Source organism: Mastomys coucha, unplaced genomic scaffold (genome assembly GCF_008632895.1).
Source record: "Mastomys coucha isolate ucsf_1 unplaced genomic scaffold, UCSF_Mcou_1 pScaffold3, whole genome shotgun sequence".
NCBI lineage: Eukaryota > Metazoa > Chordata > Mammalia > Rodentia > Muridae > Mastomys > Mastomys coucha.
The window spans coordinates 6,720,123-6,742,353 of record NW_022196909.1 but is presented as its reverse complement, the minus strand read 5'-3'; the positions used below and the strand labels follow the sequence as shown (position 1 = coordinate 6,742,353).

Here is a 22,231-nt window from a genome sequence, read left to right as displayed (position 1 = left end):
CCAACCAAAGACTGCACATGGAGGGGTCTGATTGTTCAGGCAGCATGTGTATAGTAGAGGATTACAAAGTCAATCATCAATAGGAGGAGAGGACCTCGGCCCTGTGAAGGTTGTGTGCCCCAGTGTAGGGGAATGCCAGGGCCAGAAAGTGGGAGAGGGCGGGGTGGCAGGCATGGGGAAGTGGGAGGCAACAGGGGTTGTTTTTGTTGTTTTTGTTTGTTTCTTTGTTTTTTGGAGGGGAAACTAGGAATGGAGAAATTTACATGTAAATAAAGAAAGTATCTAAAAGAAAAAAAAAAACCTCAGATTGAAAAATGAGGACAGAAAAAACATGAAACTATATGTAATGCAGTATCCAAAAGCAAGCTGCAGTGTGAGGAAAGACAGAAAAAGCCAGTTACCCAAAAAAGTCAACAAATAGGCCTGTAGCACACCTCTCTATGTCAACAGTTGGGACCAGAAGATAATGGAATAGTATCTTCAAGATGCTGTAAGAATAGACCTCAGGCCTAGAATTCACTGTAGATCTAATCTGTCATCAGGAATGTGATCAAGACTGTGTTACCTCTGCCTGGCCTAGCCCTGTTGCCAGCCATGATAGGTCTTCAGAAAAATCCCTGAGCATTCAGAAAGACACAGACCAGTTCCCACACCCTATGAGACTCTGATCTTGAGAGCTGGAATAGGTCGTGAACATTCGTGCATGTATTAAAGCAAACAAACCAGTGGTTCTCACCAGGACTAGAAATCTAGGTCAGTGGCTCTCCATCCTCCATGTATATTTAGATCGTCTAGGAGGGTGAAAATGTTGCTACCTACCATTGCCAATGGAGAGACTCTAGGGCCAAGGCAGGAATCTTTTGTTTTTGTGGTGACCCACGTGATACGTACACATACTTACTCAGTGGGTGAGTAGCCTGTGATTTATGCTGTTGGTGGCCTGTTGTTGGGCAGCAGGACTCGGGGGTCAGTGCAAAGAAGGGCTGAGCTTAGGCACCATAGCAATCTTAGCAGAAGGCCTTTGGTCAAAGAAGCTTCCTGACCCAGGTTTCATGTTTCCATATTGTTCATCTTGTGGGAGGAGCTCTATCTTAGATCTAAGAGGCCTGGAGGCCACTAAGAACACAGACTAAGGGAAGAGACACAGCCAGAAAGCACCTTACACACCAAATCTCACCTTAGTAGACTTGAGCCAGGGATGCATATAGAAATGGTCAAAGCACAGAGATGGTGGGTCTCCTCCCAAGAAGGTCTTCACTGGCCTAGCCTTATAAGAAGCTTAGCTCATTCAGCTACCCAAGGATTCTGACCATGATTGTAGTATTCTTTGTAGATTTTTACAGTTCTTGAGGAAAATCAATGAGAAAACTAACAAGAAATCTTGTTAAATGGATCTTACTACATCTTTCAGTTTAAGTTGGGTAATTGGTCCTTTGATAATTTGCTCAACAAATGATGTCATATACCAGGCTTGGTATCTCCAGCTAGGTATAAAAGTGTCAAACAAATCAGACATGTCCATGCCAATATGTAATTTAAAGACTGAGTTGACAAAACAATATCCTTCAGGCTGGCCGGGCGGTGGTGGTGCACGCCTTTAATGCCAGCACTTGGGAGGCAGAGACAGGTGGATTTCTGAGTTCGAGGCCAGCCTGGTCTACAGAGTGATTTCCAGGACAGCCAGGGCTACTCAGAGAAACCCTGTATCGAAAAACCAATATATATATATATTCAGACTGATGCTAGATTTCTGCCTGTTTTATTAATAAAGCTTTATTGTAACACAACATGGCCCTATTTATGACTGTTCTCAGGCTACAGTGGCAATTTTGAAGAATCAAGTAGTTACAGCAGAGCCTCTGTAGCCTACATGGCCTTGATCGTTTGCCATTAAGACCTCTGTAAAAGCAGTTTGCCCACCCAGTCCTAGTGGTTGGTTGAACTATTTCTGTGTCATGGCAAACCACTCATTTTTATAAAGCTCTTTATTGATTCTTTGTAAATTTCACATCATTAACCCCAATCCCATTCATCTCCCTCTTCCATCCCCTGCCTTTGCAACACTGTCTCAAAAGAAACAAAAACAAAAAAGAAACAAAAGTCTGGCTTCAGTATACTACAGTGTGTCCCACAGTGTATCCTTCTGTCCACACAGCGTCACTTGCAAATGTTCATTGCAATGCATTGGTCTGTTTGAGGCCCTGGCTTCTGCTACTGGATATCAGTGCTGGATCCTCACTGGGACTCCTCTCAGATAGCCCATTGTTGCCCTGTGTCATGGAGATCCTGCAGCTTTGAATCTAGCTTCTTCACTTACTCCAACAGTTCACAGATGGGGTAGACACCTGAAAGCTCTGGATCTGGACCTAGGTGGTGGCTGAGTTGGTCAGCCTGCCAGCCTTCCCACACTGCCCTGGCTAGCTCAGCTAATGTTATAGTCAGCAAGGGGCAGGACCAGCTCTCCTGCTTTCATGCCTTAAGTGGTGGCTCAACCACACCCATGCCAACTCTCAAGGCAAATGAGGGACAGGGTTGGCTCATTCCCACTCCCACTAACAGGGCCAGCTCTACTATGCTGCCCAGGCAAAGTACAGGGCCTGCTCTCTCGAGTACTATAGCCAGTGAGAGGTAGAGCCAGCTCTGCAAAGCCCTGGGACATCAACATGGTCCAAGGCAGTACCTACACCAGGAATGTCCACACGGCCTTCCGTGGTAACGTGGGCCACAGACATTGACACAGACCCCTGCTGTTGCATGGTCATGGGCCCACAGACATGGCCCTCAGCAGCAGCATGTTCGGGGACATCACCATGGCCTCAGGTGGCAGTGCAGGCTGCTCACATCGGACTACTTCTTTCTACTCCCAAGTTCCCAGTTCCATCTCTCTTCATAATGCTCAAACCGTTCTGCTTCCCTTTTCTCCCATCTGTACACCACACACTTGCACACACAACAGACAAGCCCCTGGATGTCTTCTGCCTCTAATTCTCTCATGTTTAACAGACTGTGTTCACTGGGTTGCTATGTAAAAGAGAAAAAACATAACAAGAAACCAGAACACAAACCAGGTCCCCTAAACGTTTCTGGAATTTAGATTTCTGGCCAGGATAAAATGTCATAAAACCAAAGACATTTCCTGCTTCTGGACAAAACAGAGCTGACTGCCAAGGACGAGAAGCATTTTCTAGGTCCCTGCCCTACACTGCCTAACAAGTTTCTTCGATTTTCATCACCTGCAGAAGCTAAGCAAGCCCCCTACCATTGAACTTCATGCCCTGTCCAAAACAAAATCAACATTGCTAATGTTACCTTTGGTCATAAGATCCCAACCAAGAAGTTAATGAAATGCTCAGGGCTAGTACCATAGAATCGAACACTCAGTGTTCCTGAGTATTCTGGGGGCTTTACTTGGGTATCTGTGTCTTGGGTTACCCTAGCAATGAGTGATAATAAATACAGATGAGACGTGAGTTTATGAATGAGCTCTTTCTAATGATAGGAAATGAAGCCACATGTCACCAAATCTTGAGTTTGTACCATATGTGTAGGTTTTAATCTTGAGCTAGCTAGTGCTAAAAGACAAAATACTTACAACAGGTAGTTAAGTGGTTTTCTTTGGTGTCTTAGTCCCTATTCTATTGCTGTGAAGAGACACCATGAGCACAGCAACTCTTACAAAGGAAAGCATTTAACTGGGAGCTGGCTTACAGCTACAGAGGCTAGTCCATTACCATCACGGCAGGGAGCATAGCAACACACTTGGCACTGAAGGAGGAGCTGAGAGCTTCACCCTCTGCAGGCAGAGACAGACAGATAGACAGACAGACAGACAGACAGAATAGGTCTGGCATGACCTTTTAAAACCTCAAACCCCACCCAAATGGCATGCCTCCACTTCTTCGAACAAGCCCACAACTCCTAATTCTTCTAACTTTTCAAAAAGTTCCACTCCCTGGTGACTAAGCATTCAAATATGTGAGCCCATGGGGGCCATTCTTACTGAAACATCACACCTGGCTTTTTTTTTTCGTTTCTAGATTCAGGCAGAACTTCATTCCATGAAATACATTAAATGTTTTGATGGGATGAAGAGAAGATGTTGATTTTTTTGACTGAAAAATATCAGAAGCAAAAGAACTTATTAGTCATTCAAGACAAGAACAGAAAAATAACTCACTGGTTAACAGGGAGTTATTCCCTTCCATTACCCATTACTTCAGCTGAAAGAATTTCATTATCATATCAATTGACACAGACTTCTCTTGAAAGCTTGACATTGCTTCTGTGACCCTAATTTCTTGGAAGGTCAGATAAACAGCTTAGTTTCATCTTTACTGTGCGTGATTTCATTTTATTTTAGGCTGATCTATATGGATATGTGGGAGCTTAGAAAGAAACAATGACCTGTAATTTTTATTTACCACCATAGAAAAGCATTTTACTACAGTTATTGCAGAAAAAATGAAAAAATTGTGTGTGTGTGTGTGTGTGGTATTTGCACATGTGTGTGCCAATACTGTACACGCACATACTTATAGTGTTGAATGTCTCCCTAGATGGCTCTTAAAATTGTATCTTGAGGCAAGGTCTCTTGCTGCACTGGGAGGATGTCGACTCTGGCTAGTGTGGCCAGCCAGCTTGTTCCAGGGATGCCTTGGCTCTGCCTCTGGGGCATAGGCAGCCACCATGCCTGCCTGCCCGTGTGGATTCTGGGAACTGGATCCATTGTCTCCACACTTGCAGGGAACGCACCTAACTCAATGAGCCATCTCTTCAAGCCCCAAGAAAAACAACTTCTGTGTTTTAAAAGATGCATTTTATTTTTTTTAATATTTAATTTTTTAAAGATTTATTTATTTATTTATTTTTATGTATGTGAGTACACTGTTGTTGTCTTCAGACACACCAGAAGAGGGCATCAGATCCCATTAAGATGATTGTAAGCCACTATATGGTTGCTGGGAATTGAACTCAGGACCTGTGGAAGAGCAGTTGGTGCTCTTAACCATTGAGCCATCTCTCCAGCCCTATTTATTCTTATATCTATACCTGCATGTATACTTGAGTGTCAGAAGAGAGCATCAGATCACATTATAGATGGTTGTGAGCCACCATGTAGTTGCTGGGAATTGAACTCGGGACCTTTGGAAGAATAGCTAGTGCTCTTAATTACTGAGCCATCTCTCTACCCCTTAAGTTTATTTTACCTTTTTAATTTACATGTGTGTATGCTCTTGCAAGCAAGCACATGGCTGGAAGTGTCAATGAGAAGCAGAACTGAGAATCCTCCTCTGAAGCTGAGGTGCCAGGCAGTGGTGAACCACCTGACACTTGCGTTGGGATCCAAACTCTGATCCCATAAGAACAGAAAGTGTTCTCCATCACTGAGCCATCATTCTCCTAGCCTAGACACTTCTTAGAGAATCCAAAACACTCTTTCCTCTCCCCATCTCTCTTTTTCTCCTCTCCTCTCCTTTTCTTCTTTCTTCCTCCTCCTTTTCCTCCTCCTCTTCTTCCTCCTCTTCTCTTCTTCCCCTTCCTCCTCTTCTCTCCTTTACTCCCTTTCCCCTTATTTTCTGATGTAAAGTTTCTGAGGAACATAGAATTGACTGTGCACATTCAGACTTTACAGGGGTCAGGATCTGAAGCCACTCTTGATGCATCCTCAGACCTATATGACCTTTGTCAAGCTTCCTGTCTCTGCCATCTTGGTTTCTTCTGCCTTGCCTGTTTTCTTCCATATACATAACCTGAATAATCTGGTTGTCAGCTATAGCCTACATGTTTCTAGACCTTGCAGTCACTTGGAACCCATTACAAAATTCCTTAGTACACATTTTTACTATTATTTTATGTGTATAGGTGTTTTGCCTACATGTATGACTGTGGACCACCTGTGAGCCTGATGCCCAATCTTAGATTCCCTGTAACTGGAGTTGCAGATGGTAGTGAGCACCTTGTGGGTACTGTGAACCTAACCCTGGGGCCTCCAGAAGAGCAGCCAGTGCTCTTAGCTGCTGAGTCATCTCTCCAACCCACTTAGAACAAGTTCTTACCCTAGAACTTACCTGGTGAAACTCGATGTATAGTTTAATACTTTAAGCAGATCTAAGAACTTGGCCTTTTCTTGCCACCAAATTGGCAGACTACATTCCTACTGTCTTTCAAATCTCTATGTATTCCGAGGACTAAATCCCACACAAAAACATGGAGGCAAAATGCCAGTGAGTCTTCTGGGGCGTTTCCTTGAGGGACGACAAAATGAAGTGCTAGCTAGAGTTTCTCCTATCATGAGCACAGTACCACATATCTAAGGAGCTTAGGTCACAGAGTCTTCATACCACCCCTAAACTTTACAGAGTGTTCACACCACCTCTAAACCGCCTACGTCCTGGCTTCTTTCATGCTAATTTATGCAAACATTTGGGGGCTTTCTATTCCTTTCAACTGAGACTATATCTAAGACTCACTAAAAATCCCAGGACATGGGTGAGGCCGCTGAGATGAGCTCCTTCAGGAATCCAGACAGAGGCCTGGGCAGAGCCAGCTGAGCACTCAGAAGATACGCATGATGGCCAGACAACCTGGGTCTGAAGGAAGAGAAATACTACCCATGGCAAAACTGGGAGTAGATTGCTGCTGTACAACATAAGCCGAGGTAAGTTTAACTCCAGGGCAATGGCTGTGAGAGATGAGACTGTGAGCAGCTGGGCTCCGGGCCAGGTCATCAGGTGCCCTGAGCCGAGGAAGTCAATTGCTCCACTAACAATTGAGAAAGCCTCTGTTATATTTTTAAGGGATCTGGTTAACTTGTTCCCTTCAGCTACTTGGGGCTATGATTTATCGACAGCAAAGTCACTTAGGATAATAAAACCCCCAGGCCTGGCAGCCAACTGCGGAGATTTTTCAGGAAGAAAGGTACCATTTAAACATCTCAATCAGCTTTTCTCCCGTGAGTGATATTCTGAGGAAAAAGGCTTCAAAAGTGTCTCCATCCTTCACACGGTCAGAAGAAAGATGAGAGAAATTGAGGGAGGAAATACTAGAAAGGCTGCATTCATTTCAAACATTTGACATTAAGAGAGTCTCTGGCAGGTTTGTAAGAACTACAAGTCCCAGCAGGTACGGCACTACCATTCTCCGCTATTTCTAAAAACTAGTAATTGACTGAGAAAATTTGGTTTAAATATCAGTTGGTGTCTCTGGCCAGCCTGGGCTGCAGCAGATCCTGTTTCAAAAAAGAAAAGGAAAACCTGGGTGTGGTGATACACACCTTTATCCCCACACTTGGGAAGCAGAGCAGAGGCAGAAGCAGAGGCAGAGGAAGGGGAAGAGGAGGCAGAGGAAGAGGAAGAGGAGGAAGAGGAAGAGGAGGCAGAGGAAGGGGAAGAGGAGGAAGAGGAAGAGGAGGCAGAGGAAGGGGAAGAGGAGGAAGAGGAAGAGGAGGCAGAGGAAGGGGAAGAGGAGGAAGAGGAAGAGGAAGAGGAGGAAGAGGAAGAGGAGGCAGAGTAAGAGGAGGAGGAAGGGGAAGAGGAGGCAGAGGAAGAGGAGGAGGAGGAAGGGGAAGAGGAGGCAGAGGAGGAGGAAGAGGAAGAGGAGGCAGAGGAAGAGGAAGAGGAGGAAGAGGAAGAGGAGGCAGAGGAAGAGGAGGAAGGGGAAGGGGAAGAGGAGGCAGAGGCAGAGGCAGAGGCAGAGCAGGAGGATCTCTGTGAGTACAAGGCCAGCATGGTCTACATGGTAACATCCAGAACAACCAGAACTACATAGTGAGCCACTGTCTTGATAAAGACAAGGAGGAGGAGGAAGAGGAGGAGGGAAGGGATGAGGAGGAGGAGAAGGAGAAGGAGGAGAAGGGCAAAGGCAGGAGAAAAAAAGGAGTAGAGAGGAAAGGAGAAGGAAGGGAGGGAGGAAGGAAGGAGAGAAAAAGGGAAAGAAGGAAAGAGAAAGGGAAGGGGAAGCAGAAAGAGAGGGAGGGAGGAGGGAGAGAATGAGAGAGCACTCATTTGAATGCATCTATTCTGTAATAGGAATATGTGCCATTTTAAAAATAGCTTATCTTCTATACATTACACCCAGCTGGGCTGTGGCCTTTCTGTTCAACATCTTTTCTTTCCAAGTGAATAAAATCCCAAACTCTGAACATAACCTTTGTCTGCAGAAGCACCATGCTGACAATGACAGTGTCTCAGAGTAGCCTTGCTCCCCAGGTCACAGCACAGCGGGCGCGCTCTCAGCCACAAAGGCCCCACACTTGAAAGCGGGGATTTAAGAGAGAAAGCATTTGTCCTCTGTGTCTACAAAGCACCAAAAATCATAAACAATGTTCCAAAATTGGAAACAGAAATAAGACAGGTGGCCCATTCTCAGACAGCAGCACTCCCCAATAAAAAATCCTACTTACATAAATGTGAAATCTTCTTAGAAATAAAGATCAGTTGTGGATGGTTTATTTCATGTGCTAACTTGCCTGGGCTATGGGCTATGGGTACCCAAATAGCTGGTCATGTGTGGACATGGGTGTGGATATGGGAATGCTTCCGGAAGAGATGTGCCTCTGAATCAGCTTCCCCCATCTTCTGTGGGTTCTGGAAGATGAACTTAGGTTGTCAGCTGCTAGCCCCTGTCTACTTCTCCCCCTCAGTAGAGCAAAGTCTGTTGGGCATCAGGCTGAACTGGAGGACGAGAAGCTCAGCAGAATGTGGGTACAAGCAGGCAGGATCTTGATCAACTTGAAGTGTGAAAAGAACACCCCCCCCCCAGGAAGAGCTTCAGGGAACTGGTTCAGTTTATTGGGGGAACAAAGGCTATTTAAACCTTGGGGAGAGTGTGGGGGCTATAGGGTTGAGTGTATATCATTGGTCAGGGCCAGGGTGCTGATTCCAGGTGCTGCTGGACATGACCTTATAAGGAGAAAGGAAGGTCACCAGGCTATGTAATCTCCTCTGGTTGGGCAAAGGTGGGGGACACAGGGCTACACGTGCCAGGACATGCAGGCCCAGGAGTGGAGGGACAGCGATCCAGTCTCAGGATGAGATTTTCAGGGTTTGAACAGGCTTCAACCCCACTCTTGCTCCAGGCCTGCTCCTCCCAGTCCCATGGTTTCCTGGCCCACAGTCAGGTCTGGGTGGCAAGTACTTTTATCCACTGAGCCATTTTGCTGGCCAGAGATGACAGACTTCACATTGAAATTTGAAATGTGTCATGAGCGAGCCAGCCAGCCAGTGCAGGCCTGACTGGATGGAAGGGAAGTAAGGAAGGGTGAGACTCTGCTCTACCAGAACTGGGCCATCTCCTGACCTCAGACTGGAGCGGCCCTGGCTCTCAGGTTTCAGGCCTGGACTGGACCTGGACCACCAGCTTTCCTGGATGAAGAAGGCGGAGCGTTTCACCATCGGCAAAATGGAGATCTTACAGACATCTGCTCAGCCTCCATGATCACGTGATCCAGCATGGTCCCTTATGATAAATCTCTATATAGCTATATGTTGGCTTTATTTCTTTGAAGAGTGCTGACTAATATACCAGTCAAAAGAAAAGTGAGGGCTAGTTCTTTAGCGCTTGTGTGGGAGTCGGCCTGAATCCCTTGCATTTGGCAGGTATTCAAAGAAGGCAGAGGAATTAGAAAGCTCTGGAATAGAAAAGAGGGAAGGCATCAGCCATGTCCTGATCGGAGACCTCCCACATGGGAAACAGCTGGCAGGTCCACAAAGGCACATCATCCACCATGCGGCACATATTTTGATTTCTAGGGTTGATCCAAAGTTAGAAAGGAGAGACAAAATTAAGGAAGATCTTGGTTATCAATCATGCTCTGAGCGTTTTGTGTCAATCCTTACAGAAGTGGTTGTTTTGGTTTCTGGATTGAAGCCCTGCAACTATACCACACAGCAAGCTGCTTTCCTGGGCTGCCTCTTGTAGATAAGGGGATGGTTTCCTGGACAGAAGGCTGCAGGTCATGGCTCAGACCTCTGTTGTCTTACATGCACAGGCGAACGTCCATGTGCATATTCTATCTCTCATCTTTCAGACAGGCGGCTGTCTCTCAGTAGGCTAACCTCCAGCTGGTGAGGTGATTTCCAGCATTTCTAGAGAGCCGTTATGGGAGATCGTTAATTCTCCTAGGCCACTTTGTCCAGAGTACATGAGGATGTACCTGCTGAAGCCAGTACACTCTCCTAGCTCTGCAACATGGTGGCAATGGAGAAAGGGAAGGCAACGTTATAGCAGTGGGAGGAGCTCTAAGGGAAAACGAGATGGTGCCCTGCTTCTCAGCCAAGGCTCAGAGCCCCGTGGACAGCTTCTAAACACACACGAACGCTGCTGCACCCCTCCCACCCCTTGTCTTAGAGATTCTGCTGTAACTCCTCCCCAACTCCCCCATGTGATTTTAAAATGCAGCTCAGATCAGCAGCTCATGACCAACATGAATAATATCCTTTGAGAAATACCAAGGAAGCCTTTAGCAATTAGTGGCAATGAAATGGGGGGCAGGTAGCTAGGAAGCCTCTGATCTTCCAGTCCTACAGTGTGGAGCTTTAGCGATATAAAATGGGTGTGAAGCTAAACCAGAATAGCAAACTGGGAGAGGTCGTGGGCCGTGGGAGACTTGAGATGCAAAATGCTGAAGCTGGGCATCCACACAGTGCAAGAACTGGATGAGACATTTAAAGCATGTTCAAGCCACGTGGGGTCCCAGCACTGAGAGCCTGTAGACACAGGTCCCCTACCCAAGGTGCTGTTTACAGTCGGCACCTGATGGCCAAGTGGAAGTCAGCTTTCCCCATTGGCGTGGCACTGGGCGTATCAACCACACTCTATGCATGCCCAGGTGGACGTAGTTGGCCAATGCACAACGAATTCCATGGCTTGGAGTTTTGCTTGGGTTACTTTTTTTTTTTAACGGGCTTTTTACTTTTGTCTGTTTGTTTTAAGTTGTTTGTCTTGTTGGGGGGTTGGGAGGGGTTACAGCTTTTTCAGTTTTGAGTTCTTGTGGGTGTTTTGTTTTCTGAGAGACAACGTAAAGGTGTGGAGGTAGGAAGAGTCTGGGGGTGCCTAGGGGAGGGGGAACACGATCAAGTATATTGTAGGAAAATTTGACGGCCCCCGTGACTGACAGGCCCCTCTGTGCTGAGCGGCCTCCTTCATTTTTATTTTTAACCATTAAAAAGGTTACCTAGTCCGGCTAAAATGCCAGTTTTTCATGCTGCATTTCCCATGCGATGCACACTCTCTTGAGGTAAACACATACATTTCTTGCCTACTTTAAATAGAATTCAACATAGTTGAATTTTGGCCATAGGAAAAAAGGAGGAGGAAGAGGCCAAGGAAGAGGAGAAGGTGGCTAAGGAAGAGGAGGAGGAGAAAGAGAGGAAGAAGAGGAGGAGGAGGAAAGAAAAAACCTCATACACACCACGCACTTCCTTAGCTACTTTTTATTTCTTGTTATTTCTAAATTTTCAGATGCTCTGGTTTATTTGCGATTGATACAACATCGCCCCCTGGTGAAAATTAATAGAAACGAGCCTGCTTGATTTAGCAAGAACTTTTGTAGCCCATTAAACACTATTTTGTCTGAAGTCCCAGCCCAGTGCTCTCTTCAAACAAAATCACACATAAAACCTCAACAAAAAAAGCAAAAACAAGCTTCTTGTCCATACATTTTAAAATTATCTTTTAAAGATTTATTTAATTCCTGTGACTCTGTGTGCGTGCCTACAAAGGCCAGAAGAGGGCGTTGGAAACCCTGAAGCTGTAGTTATCGGAGGTTGTAGGCACCTCATGGGTGCAAGCAAACTCTTGTCTTCTGGAAGAGCAGCAAACAATCTTAACTGTTGAGCCATCTCTCCAGCCCTGTCCCTATATTTATGGCCAATCCTACACCTCCTAGGAGGTTCAAAACAGACTTTATTATTCAATAAACCAAAAGTCCCTCTCTCCAATATTTAATGACATTCGTGCCCCAGGATTGCTTACCTCAATGAACAATCTTCACCCCGGGCCAAGAACCCTCCCAAGGATCCACAATGTACACAGGGGAAGTTAAAGGCTTGGAGTAGACCTAAGTCAGGGAGCCAACTTAAATTACTCAACTCAGCGATTCTCAAAGCTATTTTATCACAAGACACATTTCCTTCCTCCACCCTAATACTTTTTGACATAAAGAACACTTTGTGTCACAGGTCGTTTAAAATGATTGTTCTGTCTCCATTAGCAAATTAGCTCCTTGGTTACATAGACGATTCAGTCTTCAACAGCACGCTCATTCACTGCGCAGTGAGCAGCTCTTGATCATTTGCGGTAAGGAAGTGTGCAGCCTCCGTGATTGCTACGGCAAATCCCTATTGGCAGCTTAACAGGATAGGAGATTGCTTAGGAGAGACATAAAGCACCCCTTTGGGTGAGGGGTTTCTAGATACAGATGACCTAATCGACGACTTAATCCACAGACAGATTGGAGAATTAAATGAACTGTTGGGAGACAGTAGAGGTATAGGAGAGTTGGGATGGGGAGTAGATAGCTGGGAATTAGTGCGTGGATGCTGTATCTCACCCCATCCCCCCAGCTGCCTGTTCACACTGCTCACTTGCAGATGTGAGTTGACATCTCTGTTCTACAAGGCCCTCCCTGGCACGTGGGCTGCACCTGTGAACAAACGAACTCTTTAGGTAGTTTGTGTTAAAGCCGGGCAGTGGTGGCGCACGCCTTTAATCCCAGCACTTAGGAGGCAGAGGCAGGCGGATTTCTGAGTTTGAGGCCAGCCTGGTCTACACAGTGAGTTCCAGGACAGCTGGAGCTACACAGAGAAACCCTGTCTCGAAAAAACAAAAAACCAACCAAACAAAAAAGATTGTTTCTGTTAGGTGTTTGGTCCCAGAAACAACAAAACACATGGTGACAGAAAGGAAGCTGCTCCCAAACCGGCGCAGCCTTCGTCGGCAACCCCACCTCCATCACCTCCATCAGCTACCATCATTACCAGCTGACTGGCAGGAAGAAGTGGCTGCCGCCTACTCTGTTAAATACGGGTCCGCGCTGTGTGGACCCATCTAGTGACATAAGCACTTTCTTGTATGGCTCTATGACCTGAGAGGATCACGCACAGCTCTAGGGCTGACAGGTAGCCAAGTATTTCCCACACGTTAATCTCCTCATATGTGCTTATGAGCCAAAGATACAAAAATCCCTATCGCATACATCATTCATATAAATTAGCATTCGACTCTCCCCAAATCTTACCCTATAGAACAAGTATTTTTAAATAGCACATATTTTGACAGAGCTTTTCGTTCTATGTCATTACTGGCAAGGTTTCTAAGTCTACTGATGCGCGTTGTGTAATCTCTAATTTTGAAAACAAAGAAGTCAGACTCAACTTTCAAGCGGTGGGAAAGTTACGAGACCGGCTTGTGGACCTTAAATTGTGCTTTGACCCGCATCGCCTGGATTAGTTACTTGTCAGCTACAGCTTTGACATGGAAGCTGGGGTCCTGAGGGTACGGATACATTCCATCACCAGCCTGGTAGCTTCCAGAGCAGAGCCCCAGTGCACAGAGATGCCCCCACTCCCGTGACCGTAGTTGTGGACCACAGGCAGCGTCTGTTGCCCCCGGACTAGGGTCTCCTTCTGAAGCCGCACACCCGGCCTGCTGGGCCTCAGGCCCACTTTCTCTTTTATGTCGTAGGCTCTGTGGAGGGAAGGCTCAAGAGCGCAGCATCGAGAAAAAATCTCTCTGCTAAGTTCTGCATCTGGGGATAGATTCCAGTCTCCTTTCTGTCTAGTTCCTCCCAGGGTTACGTAGGATGTACCAGGGTAGATGTAAGTCAGCCCGCCCCCATCTCGGATGAAATGCTTCACCCAGGGGGCCCGTGCCTGGAGCACCTGGCCCCTTACCGGGGAAATCGTGGTGTCTCCTACAAGTCGCCGGCTTCCCAGGCCTGAGCAATTGACCACGATATCAAAAGATGGCTGCAGCTCCCACAGATCTTCTATTCTCCTGGTGAGTAGCAGGCCTCCACTTCCCTTTATCCTGGGAAAGAGAGACTGGGGTGAGCCTTGGTAGCCACCGCTCACCCACTTTCCAGAAACGAAGGGTGACTAGCATCAGGCTTTCGGGCGCTTTGAAGATTCACCGCATCACATCACAAGTCTGGCTCCATGCCTGGCCAATGGAGACTCCTGTGGTTAATCTTTGAAAATCCAAAACAAAGAAAATCAGGTCTTGTTCCTATAACATCCCACAGAGTTCCTTTATCTAGATGCAAAACAAATACCAAATTGATCTGTGCTTTAAACACCCAAGCATTCCTTGTTCAGATTCTGCTCCTGCTCACACTGTGTTCCACACTGTCAGTTCTTGAATGTTTCTTGGTATTCATCAGCTCTCTCTACTCGATGGTCGCTCCATGTTCCCTCTCGGTCTCTGTCTCTGTCTCTGTCTCACTCTGTCACACACATACAAACACATGCTCACTCACAGGGTAGTCGCTCCATTTTCCCTCTGTCTCTTGGTCTCGGTCTCTTTCTCTGTCACACACATACACACACATGCTCACTCACAGGGTAGGAGAGACTTTTTCACAAAAGGATCAAGCTGATGGAATAAACAGACATTTATTGTTGGACCAAATGAGAAGGGATGGCTTAGCCAAGCCTTGTAATCATTGTTGAATTGTAGGGTACTACACACAGAGTAAAACCTCACCACAGGGGCCATTTTTAAGTAGCTCAGTGGCCCTAAGCTCATTCATAGTGTTGTATGACCCTTACCACCACCCGTCCCAGCGACTCTTTTCTTATTAAATGTGGAAATTCTGTAGCCATTTTTTAAAAAATAACCCCAAGTAACCTTGTCATCATAATCTTAATCCCTTGTAATCCTATAATCTCATTCCTGGGTTCCTTATAGGATACAGGGGATTTAATATAAGAGACTCTTGGCAGTACTGTTCAACAGATGCAGGTTGGCGATCTAAAAGCAAAACATTGCTAAGAGGAACAAAAATGTAATAAGACTCAGTGCTCTTTCTCAGGGGCCAGAGAGAGAGAACTGGGAGAGAATGTATCTAGCCAAAAGAGTGCCGTATTAACATACAGATATGTGCATACCTATACACACGAATGTGCATGCCTTTGGGTGCACGAACATACACATACACAAAGACACAATCCGTTCCATCTCTGGATAACTCTGACAGACTGGTACCACAGAGATATCTGTCTCCCTGTCTGCTGTCACTCAAGAGAGACCTCCGGGGACAACTTGACTGACTGCACAAACAGAGGTTTGGATGCCCGTACCCTCCCTGTCTCTGAGAGAGGAGAGGGGCACATGGCAGTTCTCAGCACAATCCTCCTCCATTCCAGATGAACAAAGGTTTCACAAGAAGGAAAACACAAGGAAAGGCAGAACCCCCAGACATAGCATATAGACATGGCTAGAAACGGTGGCACAGCCTCATTGCTGATTTTAACTCAATAAGGAGAGACTCTTGACTTTCTGTCCCTACTGGCTAGCTGGGAAGTTCAACTGAGACTTGCATTGAGGTCTGCAAGGAATTGGCCTTCTGACACTGGTCCCATTTTGAGAAAATGTCACAAGTAGAGGAGAGCACAGGAGAGCATTGGCGTTCCCCATTGTCACAGAGCCGACAACTGCCTTCTCCGAAGCTCCACCGAGAGTGGCTGATTATCAGTCCATCAATCGCCACATTCCTCCCACTGTGGGGACCATTTCACCACTGAGCAATTTGAAGGACAGCTGGAAACCTCTGGATTTGAGTCATGTATTATATACTAAATATTTACAGAAGGCCCAGCTATGCTAAGCCCTCAGTAATTCAAACCTGGAGTGTACTTTCTTTCCATTCAGTCCAAGAGGCCATCTCAGGCACTAATTTTCACCCTGTGAGTCCTTGCTCGTTATTCAGAAAGCCAGTGGAAGGCTGTGCCATTTACCTGGGATGAGAAAAATCAAAGACCCTGCCAAGCGAAAGTTTTAATATGACGGAGTGACGTAAATGAGTAAGAACAGAACCTTTTATTTCATGGACATAAGTTTCTGCTCCCTCCTTGCGACAATTTGGAAGTTGAGATCATGTTCGTTGGATGTACATTAATGGACTGTCTTTAAAGGTGAAGCCATTCTCTCAGGTGGACAGCAAGTCGTTGACACTATCCAGTACACTGTTTTGTGATGTTTAAGACAGTAAGAACCAATGGCACAAAAACTTGGAATGGAATAAGTGTACGAGCCAGAAGGTGGGGAGGAGTGCTGGGGGCAGGGGTAGGGGTGGGGCTCGGGGAAGGGCTTCTGGATTTTATCTAACTGCTGTACCGTGAACTGGCAGTAACTGGTGTGACCTGCAAAAGACCTGCACAAACCGGGCCCATCAACCTTCATCATGGATGGGGAGGGGCTCAAAAGGCTCCGCCCTTCCCTGGTAGCTTCTCGGGGAGGAGCTATTGTTTTTCAGTGGAATAGCCACTGATAATTTGCCCATGTTCTAGTAATAACACACACGCACACACACACACACACACACTCACTCTCACTCACTCACTCACTCACTTGTTTTGTAAATAACCCTAATTAAACTTAGTGAGTCACAAAAAAGAAAAAAAAAAAGACCCACAGAAGTAGGTCAGGAGCTGTCTGGAAGAAAAATGAGCTGCCTGGACTTGTTTTGGTTTGGTTTTTGTTTTGTTTTGTTTATCCGCTTGATATAAGCTAGAGTTGTCTGAAAAGAAGGAACCTCAATTGAGAAAATACCACCATCAGATTGGCCAGTAGGCGAGCCTATGGGACATTTTCTTGAGTGGTGTTTGATGTGGGTGGTGCCATCCCTGGGTGGGTGGTCCTGGATTAGTGAAGAAAGCAGGCTAGGTGTTGTGGTTTGAATAAAAATAGCCCCCTGGAGAGATGGTTCAGGCGTTAAGAGCACTGACTGCTCTTCCAGAGGTCATGAGTTCAATTCCCAGCAACCACTTGGTGGCTCACAACCAATATCAAATTATTGTAACGAGATCTGACTCCCTCTTCTGGAGTGTCTGAAGACAGCTACAGTATACTTACATACATTAAATAAATAATAAATAAATAAATAAATAAATAAATAAATAAATCTTTAAAAAAAAATAGCCCCCATAGGCTCACAGGGAGTGGCATGATTACAAGGTGTGGCCTTGCTGGAGTAGGTGTGGCTTTGTTGGAGGAAGAGTGTCATTAGGCGGGTGGGCTTTGAGGTCTCAGAAGCTCAAGCCTGGCTACCGTCTCATTGTCATTTTCTGCCACCTGTAGGTCCAGATAGGGACCTCTCAGCCCCTTCTCCAGCACCAGGCCCACCAGGACACTGCCACACTTTCCACCATGATGATAATGAACTAAACCCCTGGACTGTAAGCCCCAATTAAGTGTTTTTCTTTATAAGAGTTGCTGTGGATGGGCTGGAGAGATGGCTCAGAGGTTACGAGCACTGACTGCTCTTCCAGAGGTCCTGAGTTCAATTCCCAGCAACCACATGGTGGCTCACAACCATCTGTAATGGGATCTGATGCCCTCTTCTGGTGAGTCTGAAGACAGCTACAGTGTACTTATAGACATAAATAAATCTTAAAATAAAAAATAAAAAATAAATAAATTAAAAAAAAAAGAGTTGCCTTGGTTATGGTGTCTCTTTAGCACAAAAAACCCTAAGACACAGAGCAAGCGGTACAGAGCAATCCAGTGAGCAGCACCCACCTTCTGCATCAGCTCCTGCCTTGAGTCCTGTGTCTTTCCCTCATGATAGACTGTGATCAGAACGTACAAGCCAAAGAAACCCTTTCCTGCCCACATTACTTTGGCCACGCTTGCCCACAGCAGCAGAAAGCATACCAGGAGAAAGGGTTTGAACAGAGGAGGCAGAGGCATGAGAGAAGGTAAAGGGAATTGAAAACAACTAAAAATCCTTATATGCATGACCCTGTCAAAGACTAAAAGCAGACAAGCACCAGGGAAAGACTTGGGAAGTGAGCCATCCACCCCTCACTGTCCCTGTAACCTTGTTAACCTAGCTAACCTCTCTAAGCTCCTTCTGCCATATTGCTGTGAGGCCACTGATTATCAGCTGATTGTGAAACTGAAAAGGAGCTGGTGTCTGACTGTGTGACCCACCAGAGCTGCCACAGCTGCTTTCCTAGAAAAACAAGAAGGTCAAGGGTCTGTCCCTATCAAGCACAAGCCCGGCTCTGTGATCTGTGGGGAGCCCTGCTTTACACCCATGTACTGCTTATATTTAACTACAACCGTTTAGACCTTTAAAGGCTTTATCTGGTTGCTCTTTTTAAATGCTCTCTTGGCTTTGATTTCTTTCAATAGGCTGTGGGATCTGTGTGCTAGTCTTTGAACATTCTGTCCTATGCTCCATCGTTTCAATCAGAGTTCAGGATTAATTTTCTAATTCAGGGAAATCAGTGGACTTCTCAGCCTTAGGGTTCATGTAATTTTCTTAAATTTACTGAACTTGTTTCCTTAACCATATAGCCCAGGGAATAGGCAAGTGTCCTGCTCAAAGAGTAGTTAGGTCTATGAGAGAATTCAATAAATGCAAATGTTCTTTTCCATTTCAACAGCCCTGGCCGGGAGTTATGATAAAAGTCCAACACGTCATGAGAGAGGAGCCAAGTGATGTGAAGTGATGTATGGCTGGACTTTTGGAAGACCTGGCCAGGCTTGCTGTGCCAAGTCATTGGGATCGGGTGGAAGAGACTTGCTGCCGATGTCCAGAGACAGGTCAGCCAGGGCTGTGTGAATGGGCGTGCATGGTGTTGCCCACCCATCATTGTATATATGAAGCTGCTATTACAGAAGTTGGGGAGACCAACCGGGGCTGTAAAAACACTCTTTCACTTTCCTCTGAGACTTCTGGCAACTGAGGGAGACCCCATCCTCCAGAGGGAGCACACCAGGGCCTGAGAATCCATGAGGAAAAGGGAGCTGTGTTGACTCAGAAAACTGAGGCAGAAGGAGGACCTGCCTCTGTTGGAGAAATATTGCAGTGAGGACTGGCAGGAGGGAGCAGAGAGCTCTGGGTGAGAGAGCAGGGCAGGGTGTAGGGAAGAGCTCAGTGCAGAAGTAAGCCAACCCCACAGCGCTGCCGGGACCATGCCCTGGAACCCACTCACCTGGACCAACCTACTGAGACACATTCTAATTTTTTAAATAGAAACTTAGTGAAGAGAAAAGGAAGAACAGTAGACACTTTTAAAATCGTCTCAATTTTCAGTGGTTTCTAAGCTGGCAACACTTCTTTGAGACAGACTATATCTTATTTTGAGAATGTTACCCAAGTAACTCTCTGCATCGCTAAGCAATAAGGTGAAAACTCCTTTGCAGATGAAGTCAACACTGGAGACAAGGTAAAAAGACTTGGGGTTATGTCTCTGCAGACTACATGCCTGGGAAACTTCTGTGGCTAGAGGAGAGGAAGGAGGCTGGTACCCTGCCCACGCTCAACTGTCTTCTCAGGCATCTGTGCATCCTGCCTCAGAGAGTGAGAGCATCGATCCCAATAGAATGGAGGAGGCCGGAGGCTGAGCAGGTCTGCCTGGAATTGGGATTCAGAGCTGAATCCTGGTAGGAGCAAAGACAATCTAGAGACATTTGTCCCCTTGCTTTAGCTACCAGACTGTTGAAAATGGACCCCAAGAAATTAAATTTCCCCAGGAATCTCATGCTGGGGGATAAAGACCGAACCCCTGTGTTGGGGGGGAAGGGCGGGCTGGGTGGGGGAAGGGGGGCTCTCCTGGAAAAAGATTTAGGCAGTCCTGACAACTTGTTAGACTGGACACAGTGGGGTGCCCAGACAACACCCTGACCAGAGCAGTCCAGTTACACATACCTCTGGCCCTCTATTTAAACCCTGGCTCTGGAGGGTGGACTAGACCTCTTTGTTTTTGTCACAATGAAGCTAGACTGAATAACACTCCTTCTCTTTGTTTTTGTTCAATGTGGCTAGACTGAATAGCATTCCTTTTGTTTTTGTTACAGTGTGGATAGACTGAATAGCACTCCTTCTCTTTGTTTTTGTTATAGTGTGGCTAGACTGAATAGCATTCCTTTTGTTGGTTTGTTTGCTCTGCTTTGCTTTTCATCATTACCTGTGTGTTTAATTGGTTTATGGAGCTGCCAGGAACTCTGACCCAACCACTCGGTATGTGAAGAAGGACATCTCTCTTGGAGACTCAGGTCTCCTCTCCTGGAGAGGACCCTGGTTGGAGGGGTCTTTAAAGTCAATCAGAATGAGTTTTTAGTCACCATGGGAAAATAGGTTTGGAGTGGAGAGATGAGAAACAGCAAGAGGTTTGAAAGCCACACTGAAGATGAAGAGAGCGGTAAGGATGGCTGGGTGGGGTTCAAGGACGATGGGAACTTATGAGAGTTGTTTTAGGATGGCTGCATGTGCATTGTTAGTCAGCTTTCAAGCTGACTCCCGGATCTCAACCCAAAGACAAGCACCTTCTCATCAGAGATAAAAAAAATAAAATAAAATAAAAATAAAAAAAGATCAAATCACCTATGTTCAGTCAACTTGTTTAGAAACAAGAAGAAGCCTAGTTTGAAGTCTCATAGAGGGAAACCGAATCTCTTCATAGCAACACATCTTGTCACTACACCTGGCCTGACGTTGCTCCAAAGTTAGGAACTTTAAGATGTATTTTAAGGGACTGGCAAGATGGCTCAGTGGCTCACAACCACCTGTAATGAGATCTGACGCCCTCTTCTGGTGTGTCTGAAGACAGCTACAGTGAATTACACCTAGAGCAAGCTGGGCAGAAGAAAGCAGGGCCAGCAGAGGTTCTGAGTTCAATTCCCAGCAGCCACACACATGATAGCTCATGGCCATCTGTACAGCTACAGTGTACTCATACCCATAAAATAAATAAAATAAATCTTTTTTTTTTTTTAAGATGTACTTTAAGTTGGCAAAGAAGCCAGATGCGTAGGGTCTAATTCTGCCTTGACGCCATCACTGACTCCCTCACGATGAGCTGCTTGCTACTGCACTGTCTTGGACTGACCACCCCAGCCTGGCCGACTCCACAAATACACACAAATCACTCCACGCACACCAGGCCGCAGGTATAAAGCAGCCTCCTGTCCCTCGGTCCCTCAGAGGAGGGTATATGGGCGTGGCCCAGGGGTTCTATGGTCAGATAGGCCTGAAGGGGGAACAGTCATGCTCCCTTAGTCCATAGAGGCGGTGGTGAGGAAGAAAATCCAGCCAGGAGATGCCTCTGAGCAGACAGAGGCCACTGCACCCACCCTGCATCTGTTCCTTAGGAAGCTTACCACCAGCGTCAGGAAAAGCAGGAGCCATCCTCTTTCAGCCTTTGACAGTGCCCTCTCAATCCATCCCTGCTTTTACCCAGGAAAAAAATCACAGTGAGCACATTCAGTTGTGTCTGCAGCCCATGCTGTTTCATACTCCTCTAATGTTCACTGGAGGACAGAAAGTGGGATGGGGTGGCAGTCCTAAGGGATGCTTCAGACAGGCTAGGCTTCAATAGGCTCAGTGTGGGCTGGGCCGGAGGAGCACTGGATTCTGCTCCATGCATGAGAAAAGGCCCTTGCAAGTTGGTCAAGCATAAAGCTGGGACAGCCTATCTCCTAGGCGATGTGCAGTGTAAGTGTGTATTTCTATATAATCTAGGGAATCACAGGTGTCAAGCAGGTAAGAGAACACAAAGAATGTGAGGATAACTCAGGGATTCAATGCCTGACCAAAACAAGCAGCAGAGAAGCCAACAGTGTGGGCAGGGAGGTCAGCAGTGTGATCTGTGTGGGCCGTGGGATAAGGCCTTACATCTTGGAAAGCAACCAGCTCGTCTAAATTATAGACCTCCATCACTGATAGGAAGCACCAGGCCATCTAGATGCCATCAAATACAGGGTGACTCTGCTCCCTTCAGAATAATTTATTTAGGTAGGCTGCTTGGCAGGAGACTTATTGCCTCTGTGATTCATTTCCTGGGATAGCAAGGAAAAAAAAAAACAAACCAGCCAAGTGTGTGACTTCACTGTCCCAATATATAAAATATTACCTGCATGGGTGAATAAACCTCTGAGGGCTTTTGAGTGTTGTGTTGTCTTAGGCATTACCGGGCAATGTTTGAGAAGGGAAAGTCCTTTTCTGGTTTGGGAAAAGAATGAGCAATTTAAGTTATAATAAAATAATATGTTTTTCCTGGGT

At 46.2% G+C, this 22,231-nt stretch overlaps 1 protein-coding gene across 6 annotated transcripts in view; it reads right to left on the bottom strand.

Moving 5' to 3' along the window:
* Nucleotides 1-22,231, bottom strand: part of Ddo (D-aspartate oxidase) — a 51,188-nt gene that overhangs the window by 20,543 nt on the left and 8,414 nt on the right. For 4 of the 6 annotated variants that reach the window (XM_031347915.1, XM_031347916.1, XM_031347920.1 and 1 more), the window contains one exon: nucleotides 11,418-14,028. In XM_031347915.1, coding sequence (XP_031203775.1) covers nucleotides 13,461-14,028 — 568 coding nt within the window. In that variant the 3' untranslated portion in view covers nucleotides 11,418-13,460. Of the gene's footprint in view, nucleotides 1-11,417; nucleotides 14,029-22,231 lie in introns of those variants that run through there. The other 2 variants (XM_031347917.1, XM_031347919.1) reach the window with 1 other exon arrangement.